This window comes from Hypanus sabinus, chromosome 3, assembly GCF_030144855.1.
Source record: "Hypanus sabinus isolate sHypSab1 chromosome 3, sHypSab1.hap1, whole genome shotgun sequence".
Classification (NCBI taxonomy): domain Eukaryota; kingdom Metazoa; phylum Chordata; class Chondrichthyes; order Myliobatiformes; family Dasyatidae; genus Hypanus; species Hypanus sabinus.
This window is the reverse complement of record NC_082708.1, coordinates 176,146,430-176,165,482: the sequence shown is the minus strand read 5'-3', so window position 1 is coordinate 176,165,482 and position 19,053 is coordinate 176,146,430. Positions and strand designations below refer to the sequence as shown.

Sequence of the window (19,053 nt, the reverse complement as noted above, 5' to 3'; positions counted from 1 at the left end):
ACTGAAGGTTTTTTTTTATTAAGTGCAATTGTGAACAATAGCCAAATCAGAAATGCTGATCAAGTCAACTAGTTCCTATAGAGAACTCTGATAGGCCAATCAGATGGTTCACTGCTGCTCAGCGATAGAACATTAAAAAAATCATATGTACAATTAAGAAACATTTAAAAAATAGTAGAAATACTGGAATCATGACGATCATGATGAAGTCTGCTGGAGAGAGACATTTATACACATGCTGTCCTCCATAATTCAGAGAGATTGAAGGATAAGGTTACAGGGTGACAAAACGTGACAGGAGCACTTGGAACTAAAAACTAATCCCTACCGGGAGAAAACAGCACCTGTTCTTTCTGCACTGTTCTCCAGCTGTTTAAGGACTAAGTCCAGCCGAGATATAACTCACAAGTGCTCTTGAAAGTCAGATATTAACCCTACCTGCCAACAACCAAGCATTGCCATCCTGGTCCCCTTCACGATAGCTTATGGAGAAGCATGTGACCTCCCTCCCAGAGATGATACGTGTTTGTGCACTCGACTCCTGAAGGCTTGGGCCCCATCGTCGCAGATGCTTCCAACCACAGCATCTGGAAGGCTGTTCCAAATTCTGATAGCACAGTGAAGGAAGCTTCTATCCGGAGTGTAGGTTCTTGCATCAGGTATAGAAACAGCATGAGCAGGCATAGAGAAACTTGATCGTGTGGTGCACCGTCTCTCATTAGATGAAGGCAGCATGGCGTGAAGGTCTGAGGGTTGTGGCTGGTGTGCATTTTGTACAGCACAGTAGCTGCAGCAACCTGTCGCCTGTGGTGTAAGCTACTGATGGCCAGCTTCTCACGAGCTGTGGCTTCATCTACACCTATAATCCTGAGAGCCTTCCTTTGAATGGAATCAAGCTGGCTGAGGACACTCTGTGAGGCATTCATCCATGATAAGCAGGCATACTCCATGATACTTTGTACCTGGGCTTTGTAAACCATGGCTCTGCCCTCTTTGTTTAGTTTGGATGCTACTTTCCGCAGAGCTCCAAGCCTTTGTCCAGCCTTGTTTGAAATAGTGGAAGGGTGTTTATCCCACACCAACTTGCTGTCAGTATTAACACCAAGGATTACTAGCTCCTTCTCTGAATCCAGCTTGCAGTTCCCAAAATACAGGTCGGGGGTAGATGGATTCCTCTTCCTAGACATCACCTTCACCTTGCACAGAGTAGGTTCAAAGGTGACATTCCAGTCGTCTGCCCAGGCTTTCATCCTGTCAAGATCCCTACTCAGTCCTGCTGTCACTGTATTACTCTCTCCTGCTCTAATTGGTGAGATAGTGTGAAGTCATCAGCGTACAGGTATATCTCGTTACTGCATGCATCAACCAAGTTGTCAATAAAGATGGAAAACAGAAGTGGCCCAACTATTGAACCCTGTGGTACAGATGCATTGATGGTTGAAGAATCAGAAGCCTGACTGGAGATAACAACTTTGATGGTCCGCCCATGAAGGTAGCTCTGTAACCATTTAAGCAGCCTTCCAGATATTCCTTTACGCAGGTTGCTCAACAGCTATGGCAGGGCTTGAATACTGTCATTCTCTGATGACCTGTTGTGACAATATGCAAATTGGACTGGATCCATGTTGCTTCTCAGGCAGGGCTTGAATGTTTCATCACCAACCTCTGAAAGCAGTTCACCACAGTGCATATAAGTGTAACTGGACAATAGGCAACATACGTGACAACAAGCCTTCACTCCCAGATAAACTGAATGCCTTTTATGCTCACTTTGACCATCAAAACATGGAGGCACCTTCACAAACTCTCACAGTCCCCCGATGATCTGTGATTTCAGACTTGATTGTGCTGCCTTTCTTTTCTTTCTTGGTTTCATGGCTACCTGGAGAAGAATAACTTCAAGTTGTATACTTTGATAATAAATGAACCTTTGAACATCTCATAGATTCCTCATAGATTAATACAAGACAGAAACAGGCTCTTTAGCCCAATTGCCCCATTTACATAATTGTAAACTGTTTATTGTTTACCCTTGTCCATTGAAGTAGTTCTTTTCTATTGAAATAAGTGAACTTGGTTTATGAGTGGATTGGGTAGATTTCCAAAGTACCTAATCCACTCGAAGGGAAGTCCATTTATTTTTTTGAGGAGAATTGCAGTGAAGTCTCCCTGCTGGACGTCATGAAAATTTCATTGTTGGAATGCAGTTGGGAAAACCCCAGTTTTGAGGGGCTACATGATTTTGATCTGTCTCTGTTCTAGGCAGGATCAGAAGTGAATGCTTGCCATTCAGAATGGACTTGCTGACTTTCTAAGTCTGCTCTGGCCTGTTGTCTGTTTGCAGCAGAACATAGTGTGGTTGGATCTGAGAGAACTGATGGATTTTTGAGGTACAAATAATCTCTGGAAAGTGAAATCATAGATGTTGAACTAGCAAGGTAGAACACAGAATAGTTTGCAAATTGGGTGCACAATTGTTAAGTTTTAATTAGTAGGACAGATAGCATCTATGGTTACTGACCTTTCTGCCAACAGATGTAGGCCACTTTTAAAGCTTTTCTATTAAATTCAAATTCCTGCACACTTTTATTCTCTGTCTAATGAGCACGGTGCTTTGACATTGCTTTTCTTTGAGCATTATTCCTCGCTATTTTTTTTGTGTTATAATCATCTCTGTGAGTTTGCTGTTCTGCTCTAGATCCAGTGACAGATTTATGGATCTAGCATAAAATCATTTATCCACCTTTCAGTGTGTGTGAACTGAAGAGGAACATGAGGTGTGGAGCAAAATGATAATATTTATCTATCCATTTTAGTATTAAAAGATTATCCAGATTTGTGCATTTGTATTCCTTTCATTCTTTTCCATGTCACTTCTACAGCTGACTACAAATTTATCATCTTTGAACAATTGTTAAATGGAGTTTATGTCGGCAGGCACAGTAGCGTAGCAATTGGTGCGATGCTTTGCAGTTGCCAGCTGTAAGATCGGGGTTCGGTTTCCAACACTGTAAGGAGTTTGCATGTTCTCCTTGTGACAGCATAGGGTTTCCTCCAGGTGCTTTGGTTTTTCTCCCACAGTCCAAAGACGTACACATTAGGGTTAGTAAATGGTGAGCATGTGTTAGTGCCAGAGGCGTACAACACTTGCAGGCTACCATCTCTGAAACAAGCAATCCATTTCACTGGATGTTTTGATGTACATGTGACAAATAAACCTAATCTTTATATCTTCAGTCTTCTACATTTGACCTTGGTTATCAGAATTTAAGAATTTGTGATATTCTCTTTTGGTATGGTTGATAATTAATTCCTTCTGTGATTAGACTTGCAAATAACTTCATTAATTGCTATATTTGCTGCTGAGTCGGCTTGAAGATTGTAGGTGAGGGATTTGGATTTCAATTCAAAAATCCTGGCAAAACTGCAAAAAGTAGAATTGCATCAAAGTTTAAGAAAACTTTTAATACAATGAAACTTAAGAAACTGCAGATATTAGAAATCTGAAACAGGTTAACTGCTTTATTTTAATACAAAGCAAATCTACTTATTTGGGGCTCCAGAGCATTAAATCTGTCAGGTGGTAAATCATTCTCTCCTTAGCTTAGGTACAACCTTTGCCTTTTAAGTGGTTGTACAATTTTCCTTAGAGCAATACTCAAAGTTTACATATTTTCCCATAATTTAATTATACATGCTGTTGTAGCGGTCCGCACACACGGGGTTCAAAACGCCACCGGAAGCTGCGAGCAGACGCATGACCCGCTCGGGGCGGACCTTCTGGGGACGGTCTGACGACACGTCTGCCCTGCTGTTCACAGGGACCTATGGGAAGGGGGTTTTAAGCACGCAAGTTTGAATAGTAAAACCATTCCGAGTTCAGCTCTCTCTGCCTCCGTGTGTTCCTTTTGTAGCGCCTTGTGCGCCACTACATTGGTGACCCCGACATTCCAGACGGCATCTGGAACCAGCGACTCCGCAGCCAGCCATGAGTTCGAGCAATTTGCACAACGTGGTCGCTCTGAAGCTTCCGACTTTCTGGGCCACTCAGCCCCACATTTGGTTAGAGCAGGCTGAGGCCCAGTTCAATATCAGAGACATTACAGCCAACGCCACGCGGTACTACTACGTGGTCAGCACGCTCGACCAGGAGACGGCAGGCCAGATCATTGACTTCCTACACCAGCCACTAATGGAGAACAGGTACACTCAGCTTAAGGCGCTCCTGCTGCGTACCTTCAGACTCTCCCACCGTGAGCGGGCCGCGCGACTCCTACACATGGACGGCCTGGGCGACCGCATGCCATCCGAGCTCATGAATGATATGCTGGCGCTCTTGGACGGCCATAAGCTGTGCCTTCTATTCGAACAGTTGTTCCTCAAGCCAATTCCAGAGGACATTCACCTCCTCCTCGCGGGGTCATGGTTAAAGCAGACGTCCTTTGGCAGAGCAAGCAACGTGGAGCAGCTTCCGTGGGCCTAGCCACAGCGAAATCAGTGTGCTTCCCCCTTCGAATATGGACACTCATAACACGGCCCAAGGCCCCGAACTCACTGCCGCAAATGGTACCAGTGTTTGGACGTAAGGCCTGCGAACTATCACACCTCATTTCGGGTCCAGCCGTTTCACTTGGACTTTCACGTTGGCAGCGGTGTCACAGCTGCTACTAGGGGCAGACTTCCTACGCGCCAACTGCTTCCTGGTTGACTTGAAAGGCTGGTGTTTGGTCCACGCCGAGACGTTCCAGACTTTCCAGCTCAGAGAAGCCAAGCTACCGGCCCTCCACCTGGATTCTGTGACCCTCTCGGGTAACGAATTCGCCAGGGTGTTGGCGGAATTCCCCTCCATAGTCACCCCGCAGTTCTCCATGGCCAACCCCAAGTATGGCGTGCAACACCATATCCCCACGCAAGGACCGCCACTGCACGTCCAAGCTCGCAGGCTCCCACCCTACAAGCTCCACCTCGCCAAGGAGGAGTTCGTAAGATGGAAGAGCTGGGGATCATACTCTGCTCAGACAGCCCGTGGGCATCCCCGCTGCACTTGGTGCCCAAGTCCACAGGAGGATGGAGGTCCTGCAGAGACTACTGAAGGCTCAACGACGCCACAACCGCCGACAGATACTCGGTACCTCACATCCAGGTCTTCTCGGCAAACCTGCATGGAGCGACCATCTTCTCCAAAATCGACCTGGTCCAGGGATACCATCAGATCCCAGTCTACCCCAACAACATGCCCAAGACAGCCCTCATCGGCTTGTTCGAATTCCTGAGGATGCCTTTTGGTCTCAAGAATGCAGCCCAAACTTTCCAGAGGCTCATGGGCTTGGTGGGACGCGGCCTGGATTTTGCTTTCGTTTAATTGGACGATATCCTGGTGGCCAGCAATTCGAACCAAGAGCACGTGGCATATTTGCGCCAGCTCTGCCAATGCCCAAGCAACCACGGACTGGTAATCAATCTGGCAAAGTGCCAGTTCAGGCTGACGGAGATCGACTTCTTGGGCCACAGAGTCAACCGGCATGGTGCAGTTCCCCTACTGGACAAGGTCCAGGCCATCGACCAGTTCCCCAAGCCCAGCACGGTCCAGGGCCTGCAGGAGTTCGTGGAGATGGTCAACTTTTATCATCAGTTCGTGTCGTCGATGGCCCGCATCATGAGACCCTTGTTCAGCCTGATGACTGGCAAGGCCCAAGAAGTGGCATGGGACACGGAGTCCACGGAGGCGTTCGAGCAGACCAAGGAGGCGCTGGCGAAGGCGGCCCTCCTAGTGCACTTGAGAGTCGATGTACCCATGGCGCTCACAGTCGATTTTTCCAGCATGGCAGTTGGTCGTGAGCTGGAGCAGCTCGTCGAGGACCAGTGGCGGCCACTCACTTTCTTCAGCCGGCACCTACGGCCACCGGAGATGAAGTACAGCGCCTTCGACAGAGAGTTGCTAGCGCTCTACCTGGCTGTCCGGCATTTCCAGCACTTCCTGGAGGGAAGGGATTTCACTGTGTATACAGACCACAAGCCCCTCACCTTCGTACTGGCCAAGGTATCGGACCCATGGTCGGCTCGGCAGCAGAGGCACTTGTCCTTTATTTCAGAATTCACCACTGACGCCCGCCACATCACAGGGAAGAACAACATCATCACCTACACACTGTCTCAGTAGGCATATCGTCCACAGGAATAGACTACGCAGCACTGGCAGAAGCACAGCGGTCGGACCCCGAGAACCCGGCTTACCGCACCGCCGTTTTGGGGCTCCAGTTGGAGGACGTCTCCATCAGCCCGGCAGCGGATCGACTCCTGTGCAACATGTCTACCAGCAAACCCTGACCCGTGGTTCCAGTGGAGGCGCCAGGTGTTCGACACGCTACAGAACCTGGCCCACCTGTCCATCCGGGCGTCCCATCAATCTGGTAGCGGACAGATTCGTCTGGCACGGTTTGAGCAAACAGGTCGGACACTGGGCCAGGACCTGCGTACACTGCCAGACCGCCAAAGTCCAGCGGCACGTGAGAGCTCCCTTCCAGCAGTTCCAGCCGCTGCAAAGGAGGTTCCAGCACATCCACGTGGACATTGTTGGCCCTCTGCCAGTCTCCCGGGGCTCCAGGTATATCTTTACCATGGTAGACAGGTTCACCAGATGGCCAGAAGCCGTACTGCTTGCAGACACGTCCACTGAGTCCTGCGCCAGGGCGTTCATTGCGAACTGGATCGCCAGGTTCAGCCTCCCAACAGACATCACCTCCGACAGAGGGGCGCAGTTCACGTCCGGGTTGTGGACAGCTCTGGCGCAGCTCCTGGGCACCCAGCTGCATCACACCACAGCGTACTATCCCCAGTTCAATGGTTTGGTAGAGCGTTTCCACCGGCATCTCAAGTCAGCCCTGATGGCGCGCCTCAGGGGTCCCAACTGGACAGACGAGCTTCCCTGGGTCCTACTGGGCATCTGCACAACCCCCAAGGAGGACCTGGGCACCTCCTGAGTGGAATTGGTCTAAGGCGCCCCCCTGACGGTCCCAGGCGAGTTCGTACCTGAGGTCCGAGTTTCGGCCGAAACTCCAGCTGCCGTGCTAACGAGGCTGCGGGACAGGGTAGGGACCCTAGCGCCGGTCCCAACCTCCAGGCATGTTCCCACACCATCCTTCACCCCAAAGACCTCCGAGATGGTGAGTATGTTCTTATTCGCAGGGGCATGCACAGGTCACCTCTACACTGGCCGTATGAGGGATCCTTCAGGGTGATCCGGCACAACGGATCCACGTGTGTCGTGGAGGTGGGTGGCCAGGAAGAGACTTTTACAGTGGACCGCCTCAAGCCGATGCACTTGGACATTGAGCAGCCGGTGAGGGTACCCACACCGCACTGGCGGGGCTGGCCACCCAGGCAAGCCACCCAGACTGGGGGCTCCACTCCCCTGATGGACGTTTCTGGGGGGGGGGGGGGGGGATTGGCGGTCCGCACACACGGGACTCGAAATGCCATCAGAAGCTGCAAGCAGATGCACGACCCGCTCGGGGACGGTCTGATGTCATGTCCGCCCTGCTGTTCGCAGGGACCTTGGAAGGGGGTTTCAAGCGCACAGGTTTGAATCAGTAAAACCATTCTGAGTTCAGCTCTCTCTGCCTCCGTGTGTTCCTTTTGTAGCACCTTGTGCGCCACTACTGTGTATATAAACCCAGGCATTAGTTTCTAAGAGGTTGATTCTTTAAGCTTTAAGTTTTATTCATGCTTTCCTCTTCTCATTGTTGCTGTCAGGTAGGAGGTACAGAAGTCTGAAGATACACACTCAGTGATTCAGGAACAGCTTCTTCCCCTCTGCCATCTGATTTCTAAATGGAAATCGAACCCATGAACACTAACTCACTACTTCTTAAAATATTTGATTTTGTGCTCCTTATTTTCATTTAACTGTTTAATATACATATATATATACTTACTGAGGTTCAGTTTTTTAATATTTATCATGTATTGCATTGTACTGCTGCTGGAAAGTTAACAAATTTCTCGACATATGCCAGTGATATTAAACCTAATTCTGATTCTGCACTGTGTATGTTAAATGTTACCTTGTTAAAAAGTTTTTTTTTAAGTAACACACACAAAATGTTGTAGAAATGGACTGAAACTGTTCATTAGTACTGGAAAGTAAGGTGGGGAGAAGCCAAAATAAGAAGGTGGGGGGGTGAGGAAGAAGTACAAGCTGGCAGGTGATAATAGGGTGAAGCCAGGTGAAGGGGAAAGTAGATGGATGCGGGAGGTGGGATGAGTGAAAAGCTGGGAGGTGATATGTGGAAAAGGTAAAGGGCTGAAGAAGAAGGAAATGGTAGGAGAGGAGAGTGGACCAGGGGAGAAAGGAAAGGAGGAGGGGCACCAGAGAGAGGTGATAGGTAAGGAGAAGAGAAGGAGTAAGAGGAGATCCAGAATGGGGGAATGGATTTGTGATTTAAGCAATATCTTTGAGCATTTAAAAAGTAATTTAATTCTGTTTAATTCTGTTCTAATTCAAACTCTGAAATGTTCTTTTGTATCCTGTTATTATGGCACTTTGGCTGTAATGTATCTATTGGATGCACTTGCATAGAGTGGATGGTCGTGTGAAGTGGCAGTTCCATTGTAGATGTGGACCATTGTGATTGGGCTCGTTATACCAGTGCTGCTTCTTGGGCTCTATTGGAAATAACTGTTGGCTAAATTGATTTCTATCTGCAACACACACAAAATGCTGGTGGAACACAGCAGGCCAGGCAGCATCTATAAGGAGAAGCGCTGTTGACGTTTCGGGCCGAGACCTGACGAAGATCTTGAATTTCCAGCATCTGCAGATTTCCTCATGTTTGATATCCATCTGTATCAATTACTTTTATGTGATATTGGCTTAGCTTGTTTGTTTTACCACCTTCTTTATCCACTTCTGAGATTGGAGAACAACTTCAGCCTGACCTGCCGGGAGCATATTTTGCTCTGTATTTCACGACTTCTACATTCTTTTTTCAATATTGTTTTGTCAATGTTCTCACTCTCTAATAGCTCCCATTCACACATTGATCAGAGAACTTTGTTTTTCATCTCATTCAACTGCTTCCATTCCTTGAGTGAATTGACTTTCTTGTATGTTGACTTCTCATGGCAAATTTAATCCTGTGCCTGACAGATAATCTGCTTGATAAACCATGGAGGAGATAATTCAGCAATTTCAGGGTATGGGAGGCATATGCTTAATATTTCAAGATGTCAACCACAAGAGACAGCAGTTGCAGTCGCTTACACAGGGCACCATCTCAGCAAAAACAGCACACGGATCCAGGTGATAACACAACAACACTTAATATGCCCAGCTCCATCACTAACTAGCAACTTGCTGATGGGATAGTCTTGCAATACTTGATGTTTTTACTATCTAGCAGTGACTTCTGATCATAAAAAAGACGTAAAGGATGACCAAATATACCTTTGATTGTACCTGGAGTGGCTGCTGCACCTGAGCATGCCGCCATGTTAACGGAAACTCTGTGGTGAAATGTCTACTAGCAGAGGGCATGCATTTAAGGTGAGATGTGAAGAGCATGCTTTCTATACAGGGACTGGTGGGTGCCTGAAATGCACTGCCTGGGGTGATGATAGAGACAGATACATTAAAGACTTCTAAGAGACATTCGGATAGCCACATGAATGTGAGGAAAATGGAAGGATATCAACATTGTGATATTCACCTTCCCGTACCCCTCCCCCTCTAGTTGTGTACCAGAGCACACACTGAATTTTGGGCTGTTCAGAGTGTCATGTGAAGAGACTCTTCACTCTTCAGGTGCTATGGAGAGATTATCAATTTGGTGAAAGGCACTCTTAGGTGTGCCCAAAATGTCATTCAGTAGAGCGTGAATGTCTGTAAGAGAATGCTACTAACTGGCATAATTCAGGGTACAGAGTACACACCGAAACTTGATTTGACCAGAGCAAATGCTCTTTAGGGAAGGACCACAGTCAAAGTTCCTTTTGCTACTGGACATTAAGGCGATGAGTCCCAGGGGAAGCCCTTCAAACAGCAAAGTGTGCATCACCTCGTAGGGCCGACGAGTAGTCATGAAACAATGCACAAAATAAGTGCTAACATTACTGAAGGTATTGCCCAAATGATGCTAAGAATCTAAAGAGCTTTATACTGTTGTTTTATTTTACGTATTTTTTATTGCCAATAAATTTATTTTTGAAATTAAAAAAAAATCCTTTTCTTTGCACAGATACAGCTTCGCCCGCTGAGTTGCTCCAGCAAATTGTTTCTACCTCAAGATGCTATTTCATTCCGCATTGATTTATTTTTCCTTATTTTTCATATATTCCAGGGAACATTCCACAGCCAGCAGGCTTTAGATTATGGCACTAATTTAGTAGGGGGTGTCTCACCAGGGAAAGGTGGTAAAAGCCACTTGAATTTGCCTGTCTTCAACACAGTTCAAGAGGTAAGTGCTGTTAATTTTATGTATTCAGTGATGACTTCTTACTAAAGAGAATTATCCCTGTTTCTGTATAATTAGCAAAAATATTATGAGAGAATCGATCACCATTTGCCATGCAGATTTCTCGCGGCAACTAATGTCTACATGCTGAAACTTCATTTTTAGAGAGGTGTAAATATGGCATCTGCATAAATCTTAAAATTTGAGTTTTATCACCATTTCAGAATCAGTTTTAAAATCTATTTTAAAACATTGTTTAAATATATTGCTACTACAGTGTGCCATTAATGGCCAAGCATGTTTTACTGACTAATAACACAACACTGCAGCATTTTAATTTAAATTGTTCTCACATAATCACTTATCCCACAGGCAAAGCAACTAACCAATGTGATGGAGCTTATTTTGCCCCTTGGGATGGTAATCGACTGGACTGAAGTTGTGGAGAAAAAACCATTGTATTTTATTGTACCATGACCAAAAAGGCTTTCACATTGTTATAGTGGTGATAATTTTAACTGTTAACTGCAGCTCACAAGATTTGCAGCATAAAATAATTGAGTAAAACTCACCCCACCAGATAGTTCTTGTTTGAGGCACTTTTCAACATCAGCAATTTACACAAAAGCCCTTCAAAGATGATTACCACAAATATTAGGGTGAAATCAAACCAGAGGAGATGTTACAGAAGTTGGTCAAAAACATGATTGGAGAAGTTGGGATTTAAAGAGAATCATAAAGGATGGCTTTTACAGAGTAACAGCTAGAAAACTGGCAACAAGTCAGAGTTTTTGAATTCAGCTGGTGAAGTAACATCCTTTTGGGGAAAAGAATTGTCAACAGTTCACGTTGAAATCTTGCACGAGAGCGTCAATGGTTCCTTTACTCCCTGCAGATACTGTTCAACCCACTGAATTTCCCCAGCAGTATGTTTGTTGTTGTATATTCCAGCATCTAAGGTCTCTTGTGTCTTCCAGAAAAAAGGGCTGAATTTACTGAAAGCAAGCTCTCTGTAATTAGTCAAATACAAGGGAGCTGAGGTTGAGGTCTTCAAATATCATAGTAAATATATTATCAAAGTACATACAGTATATGTCACCATACTTACTTCCCGTTATGCCATGAACATTTAGGACAGCAATGAAGGTCATCCATTTTTGGTAGTGTTTAGGGCTTCCTTTATCATGCCAGCAGCTTCATTTCATCTTTCGTTACTGTCAGCCGTAGAAGTCCCATATGGGGACTCAAGAATATCATCGCATTCAGATGTAGAAGGATTCTTCATTGCTGTTTCTGTAACAGTTTTATTTTACAAGTTAGGGTTGTTATCCCTGAGCAGAACCCCTGAACCTGGAAGACCAGTGGACCACTCGTAGTGTGGCCTCTACACATTAATCTGCTTGGCTTGGGTGACCCTACCGAGAGACAAAACATAAAACCCTGACTCCAGTCAACATAGCTTGCCTCAACATTGAGGCACGCAAACCTCCAAACCATGACAAGATTGTAGTTCTATTAGAAGATATGTCACCAAATACTACCCTGAGATTCATTTTCTTGAATTCATTCACAATAAAAAAAAGTATAATAGAATCAATGAAAAAGCACACCAAGACTGACAAACAACCAATGTGCAAAAGAAGATGAACTGTGAGAATAAATACAATAGTAAAAATAAATAATACTGAGAATGTGAATTGTAGGGAGTTCAGAATTTGAGAGACCTTTGGGGGCAGGTTGAAGGTTATCGATCTGGGGAAGCCAGCGAGAAGGATTCAAACAGGAACCTTAGTTTTAATCAGGTGGAGTTCAGTGATACTGACAATGTGCACCAGGGATCACAGGCACGGAAATGCAAGCAGAGTTTTGGATGAGGTGAAGAATGGAAAGCTAGCTTCAAAAATACTGAAATACATGAAGGCTGATAAAGACCTCTTGTTAATATCCTTTGCCTTTGCTCTACTATAATAAGCAGCTTTGTATTCAATAAATTCAACCCCATTTTCTAGAACTTGCCACTTGAAATGGGCAACATGGTAGAGCAGCGGTTAGTGAAACACTATTGTAGCACTAACGACTTGGGTTCAGTTCCTGCCACTGTCTGTAAGGAGTTGTTACGTTCTCCACATGACCACATGTATTTCCTCCAGATGCCCCAGTTTCTTTCCGCATTACAAAGATGTGTGGGTTAGTAGGTTAGTTGTTCACATGGGCGAAATTGGGCACTACGGGTGCACTGGGATGGTTACAGGACTTATCTCTAAAATTAATGAAAAAAATAAAATCCACTAATCTGCCTTCATTTGTGATCCCTAGTAAACCTATTCTCTGTAATCAATTTTTTTGGCCAACTAATGAAATCCAATTACTATTAACAGTAAGTAGACTATATTAATCTCATTACATAATGTATATTTTTGAAGTTATTTGAACATTTTAAGATTTGCTTTCCTTGCAAGTGTTTATGATGTGCTTTGTTATACAAGGGGTGATTGATAAGTTTGTGCCCTAAGGTAGAAGGAGTCGATTTTAGAAAACCTAGCACATTTATTTTTCAACATAGTCCCCTCCTACATTTACACACTTAGTCCAGCGTTCGTAGACCATACGGATCTTGGACCTCCAGAAAGTGTCCACAGCAGGGGTGATTGATAAGTTTGTGGCCTAAGGTAGAAGGATATGAGTTATACAGCTCTCATTACATGCACAATGCAGTTCAACTCTTTGAGTGATTTTGCAGAAAGTTTGAAGTTAATAACTCAAACAACACACACAAAATGCTGGTGGCCAGGCAGGTAGCATCTATAGGGAGAAGCGCTGTCAACATTTCGGGCCGAGACCCTTCGTTAGAACTCATCTCCTTCTACCTTAGGCCACAAACTTATCAATCACCCCTGATGAGTTATTAACTGATGTGCAAACCCTGGATCATTCTGCTTGTCGCATTATGTTTCATCAGAAATGAAAAGAAAATGTTAGCAGCCCAAATTTATGGAACCCCATTAAGAATAAACTTCTCTGATGTCTGCACCTTTAGGCAAAAGAAAGCACAGGAGCTGATGCATCTGTTATCTACGTCCCTCCTCCATTTGCAGCTGCTGCCATCCATGAAGCAATAGATGCCGAGATCCCCCTAGTGGTTTGTATCACTGAAGGCATACCTCAGCAGGACATGGTAAAAGTGAAACATAGGCTACTGCGTCAGAGTAAGACCCGCCTCATCGGCCCCAACTGTCCAGGAGTAATAAATGTAAGTGTCTTTACCAAGTAATCGATTGCCACTTTAGTGTGCTAATAATGACATAAAATATTTGTGAAACATGCATGGGTACAGGAGATCAGACTTGGCAGAGTCTCTGAAATTTGCTCTGCCTGGAATTACAATCGATTTAATCTTGGTCTTAATTCCACTTTCCTGCCTATTCCCTATTCCTGTCAACCCTGCTTATCTCAGTATTGAATATATTCAATGACTTACTCGCCTCGGCTCTCCAGGGTATAGTCTCGAAAAGCTGTCATCTTCCAGCAGTGAAAGAAAACAAAACTCCTCTTATCTCTTTCTTAAAATGGTGACCACTTATTCCGAAACTACATCCTCCTTTCGAAGATCTCCCACAAGACTAAGCACCCTCTCAGCATCTTGAATGTTCAAAGAAGATCATTTCCAGTCTGCCCAACCTTTCCTCATGAAGCAGTTCCTTCTTCCCAGCAATCTATTGATGAACTTTCTCTGAACTACTTCTACACTTCTGCCTCAAAACAAAAAAAAATCACCTCACATGTAAGTGATAATAAATTTGATTCCTGTTCTCCCAGTGCAAGTACTTCTCAAACAAACCAAAACTGATTGCAGTGTTCCAGGAATGGGCTCATCAAGTCTTACAGTGGTAGCAAGACTTCTCTACTTTTGTACTCCACCCCCTTTGTAACGAAGGCCACCATTCCAGTTGCATTTTTGTTAACTTACATGTGATGTACACAAAGGTTCAAAGTATGTATATACAATACAACACTGATATTCGTCTTCTCCACAGTCATGAGATACAGAACAGCCACAGGAGTCATTGATAGAAAAGACAATAACCCCCTGCCCCACACAAAAAGAAAAAGAAACACTCCCTCCCTTACACAAAAAGAACTAACAGATCGCCTACACGTAAAACAGCAGCTGGAACATCAAACCCCAAACCCCTCACAAACATGTAAATTAGAAGTAGGAGGGAATGGTAAGAATCCTAGTTTTGCCTATTTGCATTCTATGATGGAGAATTAGAATTAATAAATTTTATCCGTTTTGCCTGTATTTGGAAATAAAATAGCATTGAACTGCTGCTACTAAGTTAACAAATTTCACGTCACATGCTGGTGATAATGAACATGATTCTGAAGTACACTGTCATGTTCTTCACTCTGAAGTTGCTATGTATCTGGTTGTGTATATCTCTCTTGTTATAATTAGTTCAGCTAACTTGTTTTTCTCTTGTTGTTTTTGTTGTCTCCCTTAAATGTTTTAAACATTTTTTATTCTTTATATTTTGCTACTTCAACTGCTGTGTGTAAACTTCAGCAATATTTAATCATTTTCTTTTGTTAGCCTGGAGAGTGTAAAATTGGAATCATGCCTGGGCACATCCATAAGAAGGGAAGAATTGGTGAGTACCAGAGCCAAAATGATTTTTATCACTTAAGAACTTTTGGCAGTGATGTGTACTAAAGGAAACTTCAATTTGTGTTTTTATATTTAATGCAGCTGCTTAAGAAGTACAGGGAGTATTACGGCAGGTGCTCAAAAGTTTGATTGAGGATTATAAGACATTGTGATGAAGATAGGGATTTGGAAAAGATCCCAGCCTGTGGGATAAAGGCAGCTAAAGGAACGATTGTTAATGTTGGGGAGAGGGTAAGCTACAAATTGCTGGTTTAAACAAACAGATAAGGTGAGCACATTGTAAATGCTGGGAAGGCATTGTGTTCAGTTTTGGTCTCCAAATTTAGGCAATAGACAATAGGTGCAGAAGTAGACCATTCGGCCCCTCGAGTCTGCACCGCCATTCTGAGATCATGGCTGATCATTCACTATCAATACCCAGTCCCTGCCTTGTCCCCATATCCCTTGATTCCTCTATCCATCAGATATCTATCTAGCTCCTTCTTGAAAGCATCCAGAGAATTGGCCTCCACCGTCTTCCGAGGCAGTGCATTCCACACCTCCACAACTCTCTGGGAGAAGAAGCTCTTCCTCAACTCTGTTTTAAATAACTGACCTCTTATTCTCAATCCATGCCCTCTGGTACTGGACTCTCCCAACATCTGGAACATATTTCCTGCCTCAATCCTATCAAATCCTTTAATTATCTTAAACGTTTCAATCAGATCCCCTCTCAATCTCCTCAATTCCAGTGTGTACAAGCCCAATCTCTCCAATCTCTCTGCGTAAGACAGCCCTGCCATCCCAGGAATCAACCTAGTGAATCTACGCTGCACTTTCTCAATTGCCAGAATGTCCTTCCTTAAACCTGGAGACCAAAACTGTACACAATATTCCAGGTGTGGTCTCACCAGGGCCCTGTACAAATGCAAAAGGACATCCTTGCTTTTGTACTCAATTCCCCTTGTAATAAAGGCCAACATTCCATTTGCCCTCTTCACTGCCTGTTGCACTTGCTCATTCACCTTCATTGACTGATGAACTAGGACTCCTAGGTCTCTTTGCATTTCTTCCTTACCTAACTCTACACCGTTCAGACAATACTCTGCCTTCTTGTTCCTGCTTCCAAAGTGGATAACTTCACATTTATTCACATTGAATGACATCTGCCAAGTATCTGCCCACTCACCCAGCCTATCCAAGTCTCCCTGTATTCTCCTAACGTCCTCTTCGCATGTCACACTGCCACCCAGTTTAGTATCGTCAGCAAACTTGCTGATATAGTTTTCAATGCCCTCATCTAAATCGTTGACATAAATCGTAAAGAGCTGTGGTCCCAATACAGAGCCCTGTGGTACCCCACTAGTCACCTCCAGCCAGTCCGAGAAACACCCATTCACTGCTACCCTTTGCTTTCTATCTGCCAACCAGTTTTCTATCCATGTTGAAACCCTGCCCCCAATGCCATGAGCTCTGATTTTACTCACCAATCTCCTATGTGGCACCTTATCGAATGCCTTCTGAAAATCTAGGTACACAACATCCACTGGCTTACCCTCGTCTAACATCCCTGTTACACCCTCAAAAAACTCCAACAGATTAGTCAAGCATGATTTGCCCTTGGTAAATCCATGCTGGCTCGGCCTAATCCTATTACTGCCATCAAGACTGCCATCAAGATCAATTTGAGGAAGGACATTCTTGCTATTGAGGAAGTGCAGCGTAGGTTCACAGGGTTAATTCCCGGGATGGCGAGACTGTCATATGTTGAAAGATTGGAGTGACTGGGCTTGTATACACTGGAATTTAGAAGGATGAGAGGGGATCTGATTGAAACATATAAGATTATTAAGGGATTGGACACTAGAGGCAGGAAACATGTTCCTGATGTTGGGGGAGTCCAGAACCAGAGGCCACAGTTTAAGAATAAGGGGTAGGCCATTTAGAACAGAGTTGAGGAAAAACCTTTTCACCCAGAGAGCTGTGGATCTGTGGAATGCTCTGTCTCAGAAGGCAGTGGACGCCAATTTTCTGGAAGCTTTCATGCTAGAGTTAGATAGAGCTCTTAAAGATAGCGGAGCCAAGGGATATGGGAGAAGGCAAGAACGGGGTACTGAATCTGGATGATCAGTCTTGATCACAGTGAATGGCGGTGCTGGCTCGAAGGGCTGAATGGCCTACTCCTGCACCTATTGTCTATTGAAAGAAATGAAAATTGGAATCGGATTTATTATCACTGATGTAGATGACGTGCAATTTGTTTTACAGTAACAATACAGTGCAAAGATGCAAAGTTAAATATAACAAACTAAATAATGCAAAAATAAAGAAATTATGTGTTAGTGTTAATTGACCATTCTGATGGTGGAAGGGGAGAAGCTGCTTCAGAATCATTGAGTGAAGCTATTGCACCACCTCCCGATAATCATAATGGAAAGAAGGTATGTCCCAGATAGTGAGGGATGCTATCTTCTTGAGGAACCCCTTCTTGAAGATGTCCTTAAAGATTGTGTTTGTGATGGAGCTTGCTGATCTACATCCTATTCATGTATATTTAAATATGGGGCATGGCAGAAATTGGACTTGAAATGAGCTCCCCTTGCCAACCTATTTCAGATGTCAGCTTCAAGTAATTTTTTAGAGATATTTCTTTCCACATTCATATTTCTTAACCGGCTGTTCTGTTTGAGCTCTTTCTGCAACCCCGAAAACTCTACACTCTTGCAGAGCAAGGTTCCACAGAGACAGGCAATCCTCACAGATCAAGTTTGTGGATATTATTCATGCCTGAATCTACTGTGCTTGTAATAATGGCAAAGCTATCGGCATCCCCTTTTATTACTCCATAATGGCAGCAACATATAATACACATTATATGCAGAAATTTAGATAGCAGAGCATAGAATAATAATACAGCACAGTACGGCCCCTTTGGCCCATGATACTGTGAATCTTTGGCCTTCACCTGCTCTATAGCTTGTTCTGTTTTAGAACTTCCTTCAAGGTTCATTTTATTGATAAAGTATGCACGTATACAACTTTGATATTTATTTATACTTTGATATTTGTGTACTCCAGGTAGCCAATAAATACAGAAAGACCATGGTGAAAGAGAAAAACATCAACCAACCAGCATGAGAAAGAAAAGAAAAATACTGACAAACCCAAAACCTCCCCTCACCCGCAGCAAAAACAGCAGCAACAACAATAGCAACCACTGACCCCCCCCCACTCACGAATAGCAATAATAGAATCAGACTCCCAGCCGCCTCGTACACACAAAAAAAATGAACAGATCGCCCACACACCAATTGTCCACAAGAAACCAAAGTAAAAGTACAGTCCGTTAATCAGATAAATCTCAGAATTTGGGAAACATCTTTTCGCTGTATACCTGGAGAGCAGCCGCACGGGCTCAGTACTTCTGTAAAGTGTGACCGTCGACCCAACCCAGGTCCGAATGCACTGATCCGTGGCAGAACGTGCCAGTCCGGCAGCTGATCATCTGGTCAGTTGAATTTTCAGCATTTGGTGATCCACCATGATCTTCAGAGATATGCAAACTATTCTCTTTTTGACCATCCTATCCCTGAAAACTTTTTTTGTTCATTCATGGAATTGTACATACCTTTTTAATAATGTACTAAGTCATAATTACTGATCAACAATCTCCCTACCTCTGATAAACTGATCGTCCGCCTGATTATTTCAGAATTCAGTGCTTTGAAGCTTTTATTTGAAAGCATTTGTTACATTTTAGCTGTAACCTTAATCTTCAGCGTTTTAGTTCACACACTATGCAAGATGTTATAGATGTTCTGTAAATTGTGCTTTATATGTCCAATATGTGCGAATCCCTCAATGTGGTTGACTGCTCACTGCTACTGAGTCCCAGAGAACACTTAGAACTAGCAGTAACCAGTGATGCGAAAAAAAGTTTTGCAATGCTTGCCT

General features: G+C 44.2%; 1 protein-coding gene across 2 annotated transcripts in view; it reads left to right on the top strand.

Moving 5' to 3' along the window:
* suclg1 (succinate-CoA ligase GDP/ADP-forming subunit alph) overlaps positions 1–19,053 on the top strand; it is an 81,579-nt gene that overhangs the window by 23,325 nt on the left and 39,201 nt on the right. For both annotated transcript variants that reach the window (XM_059965691.1, XM_059965693.1), the window contains exons 3-5: positions 10,338–10,454; positions 13,489–13,701; positions 15,046–15,103. In XM_059965691.1, the coding sequence (XP_059821674.1) occupies positions 10,338–10,454; positions 13,489–13,701; positions 15,046–15,103 (388 nt within the window). The remainder of the gene's footprint in view (positions 1–10,337; positions 10,455–13,488; positions 13,702–15,045; positions 15,104–19,053) is intronic.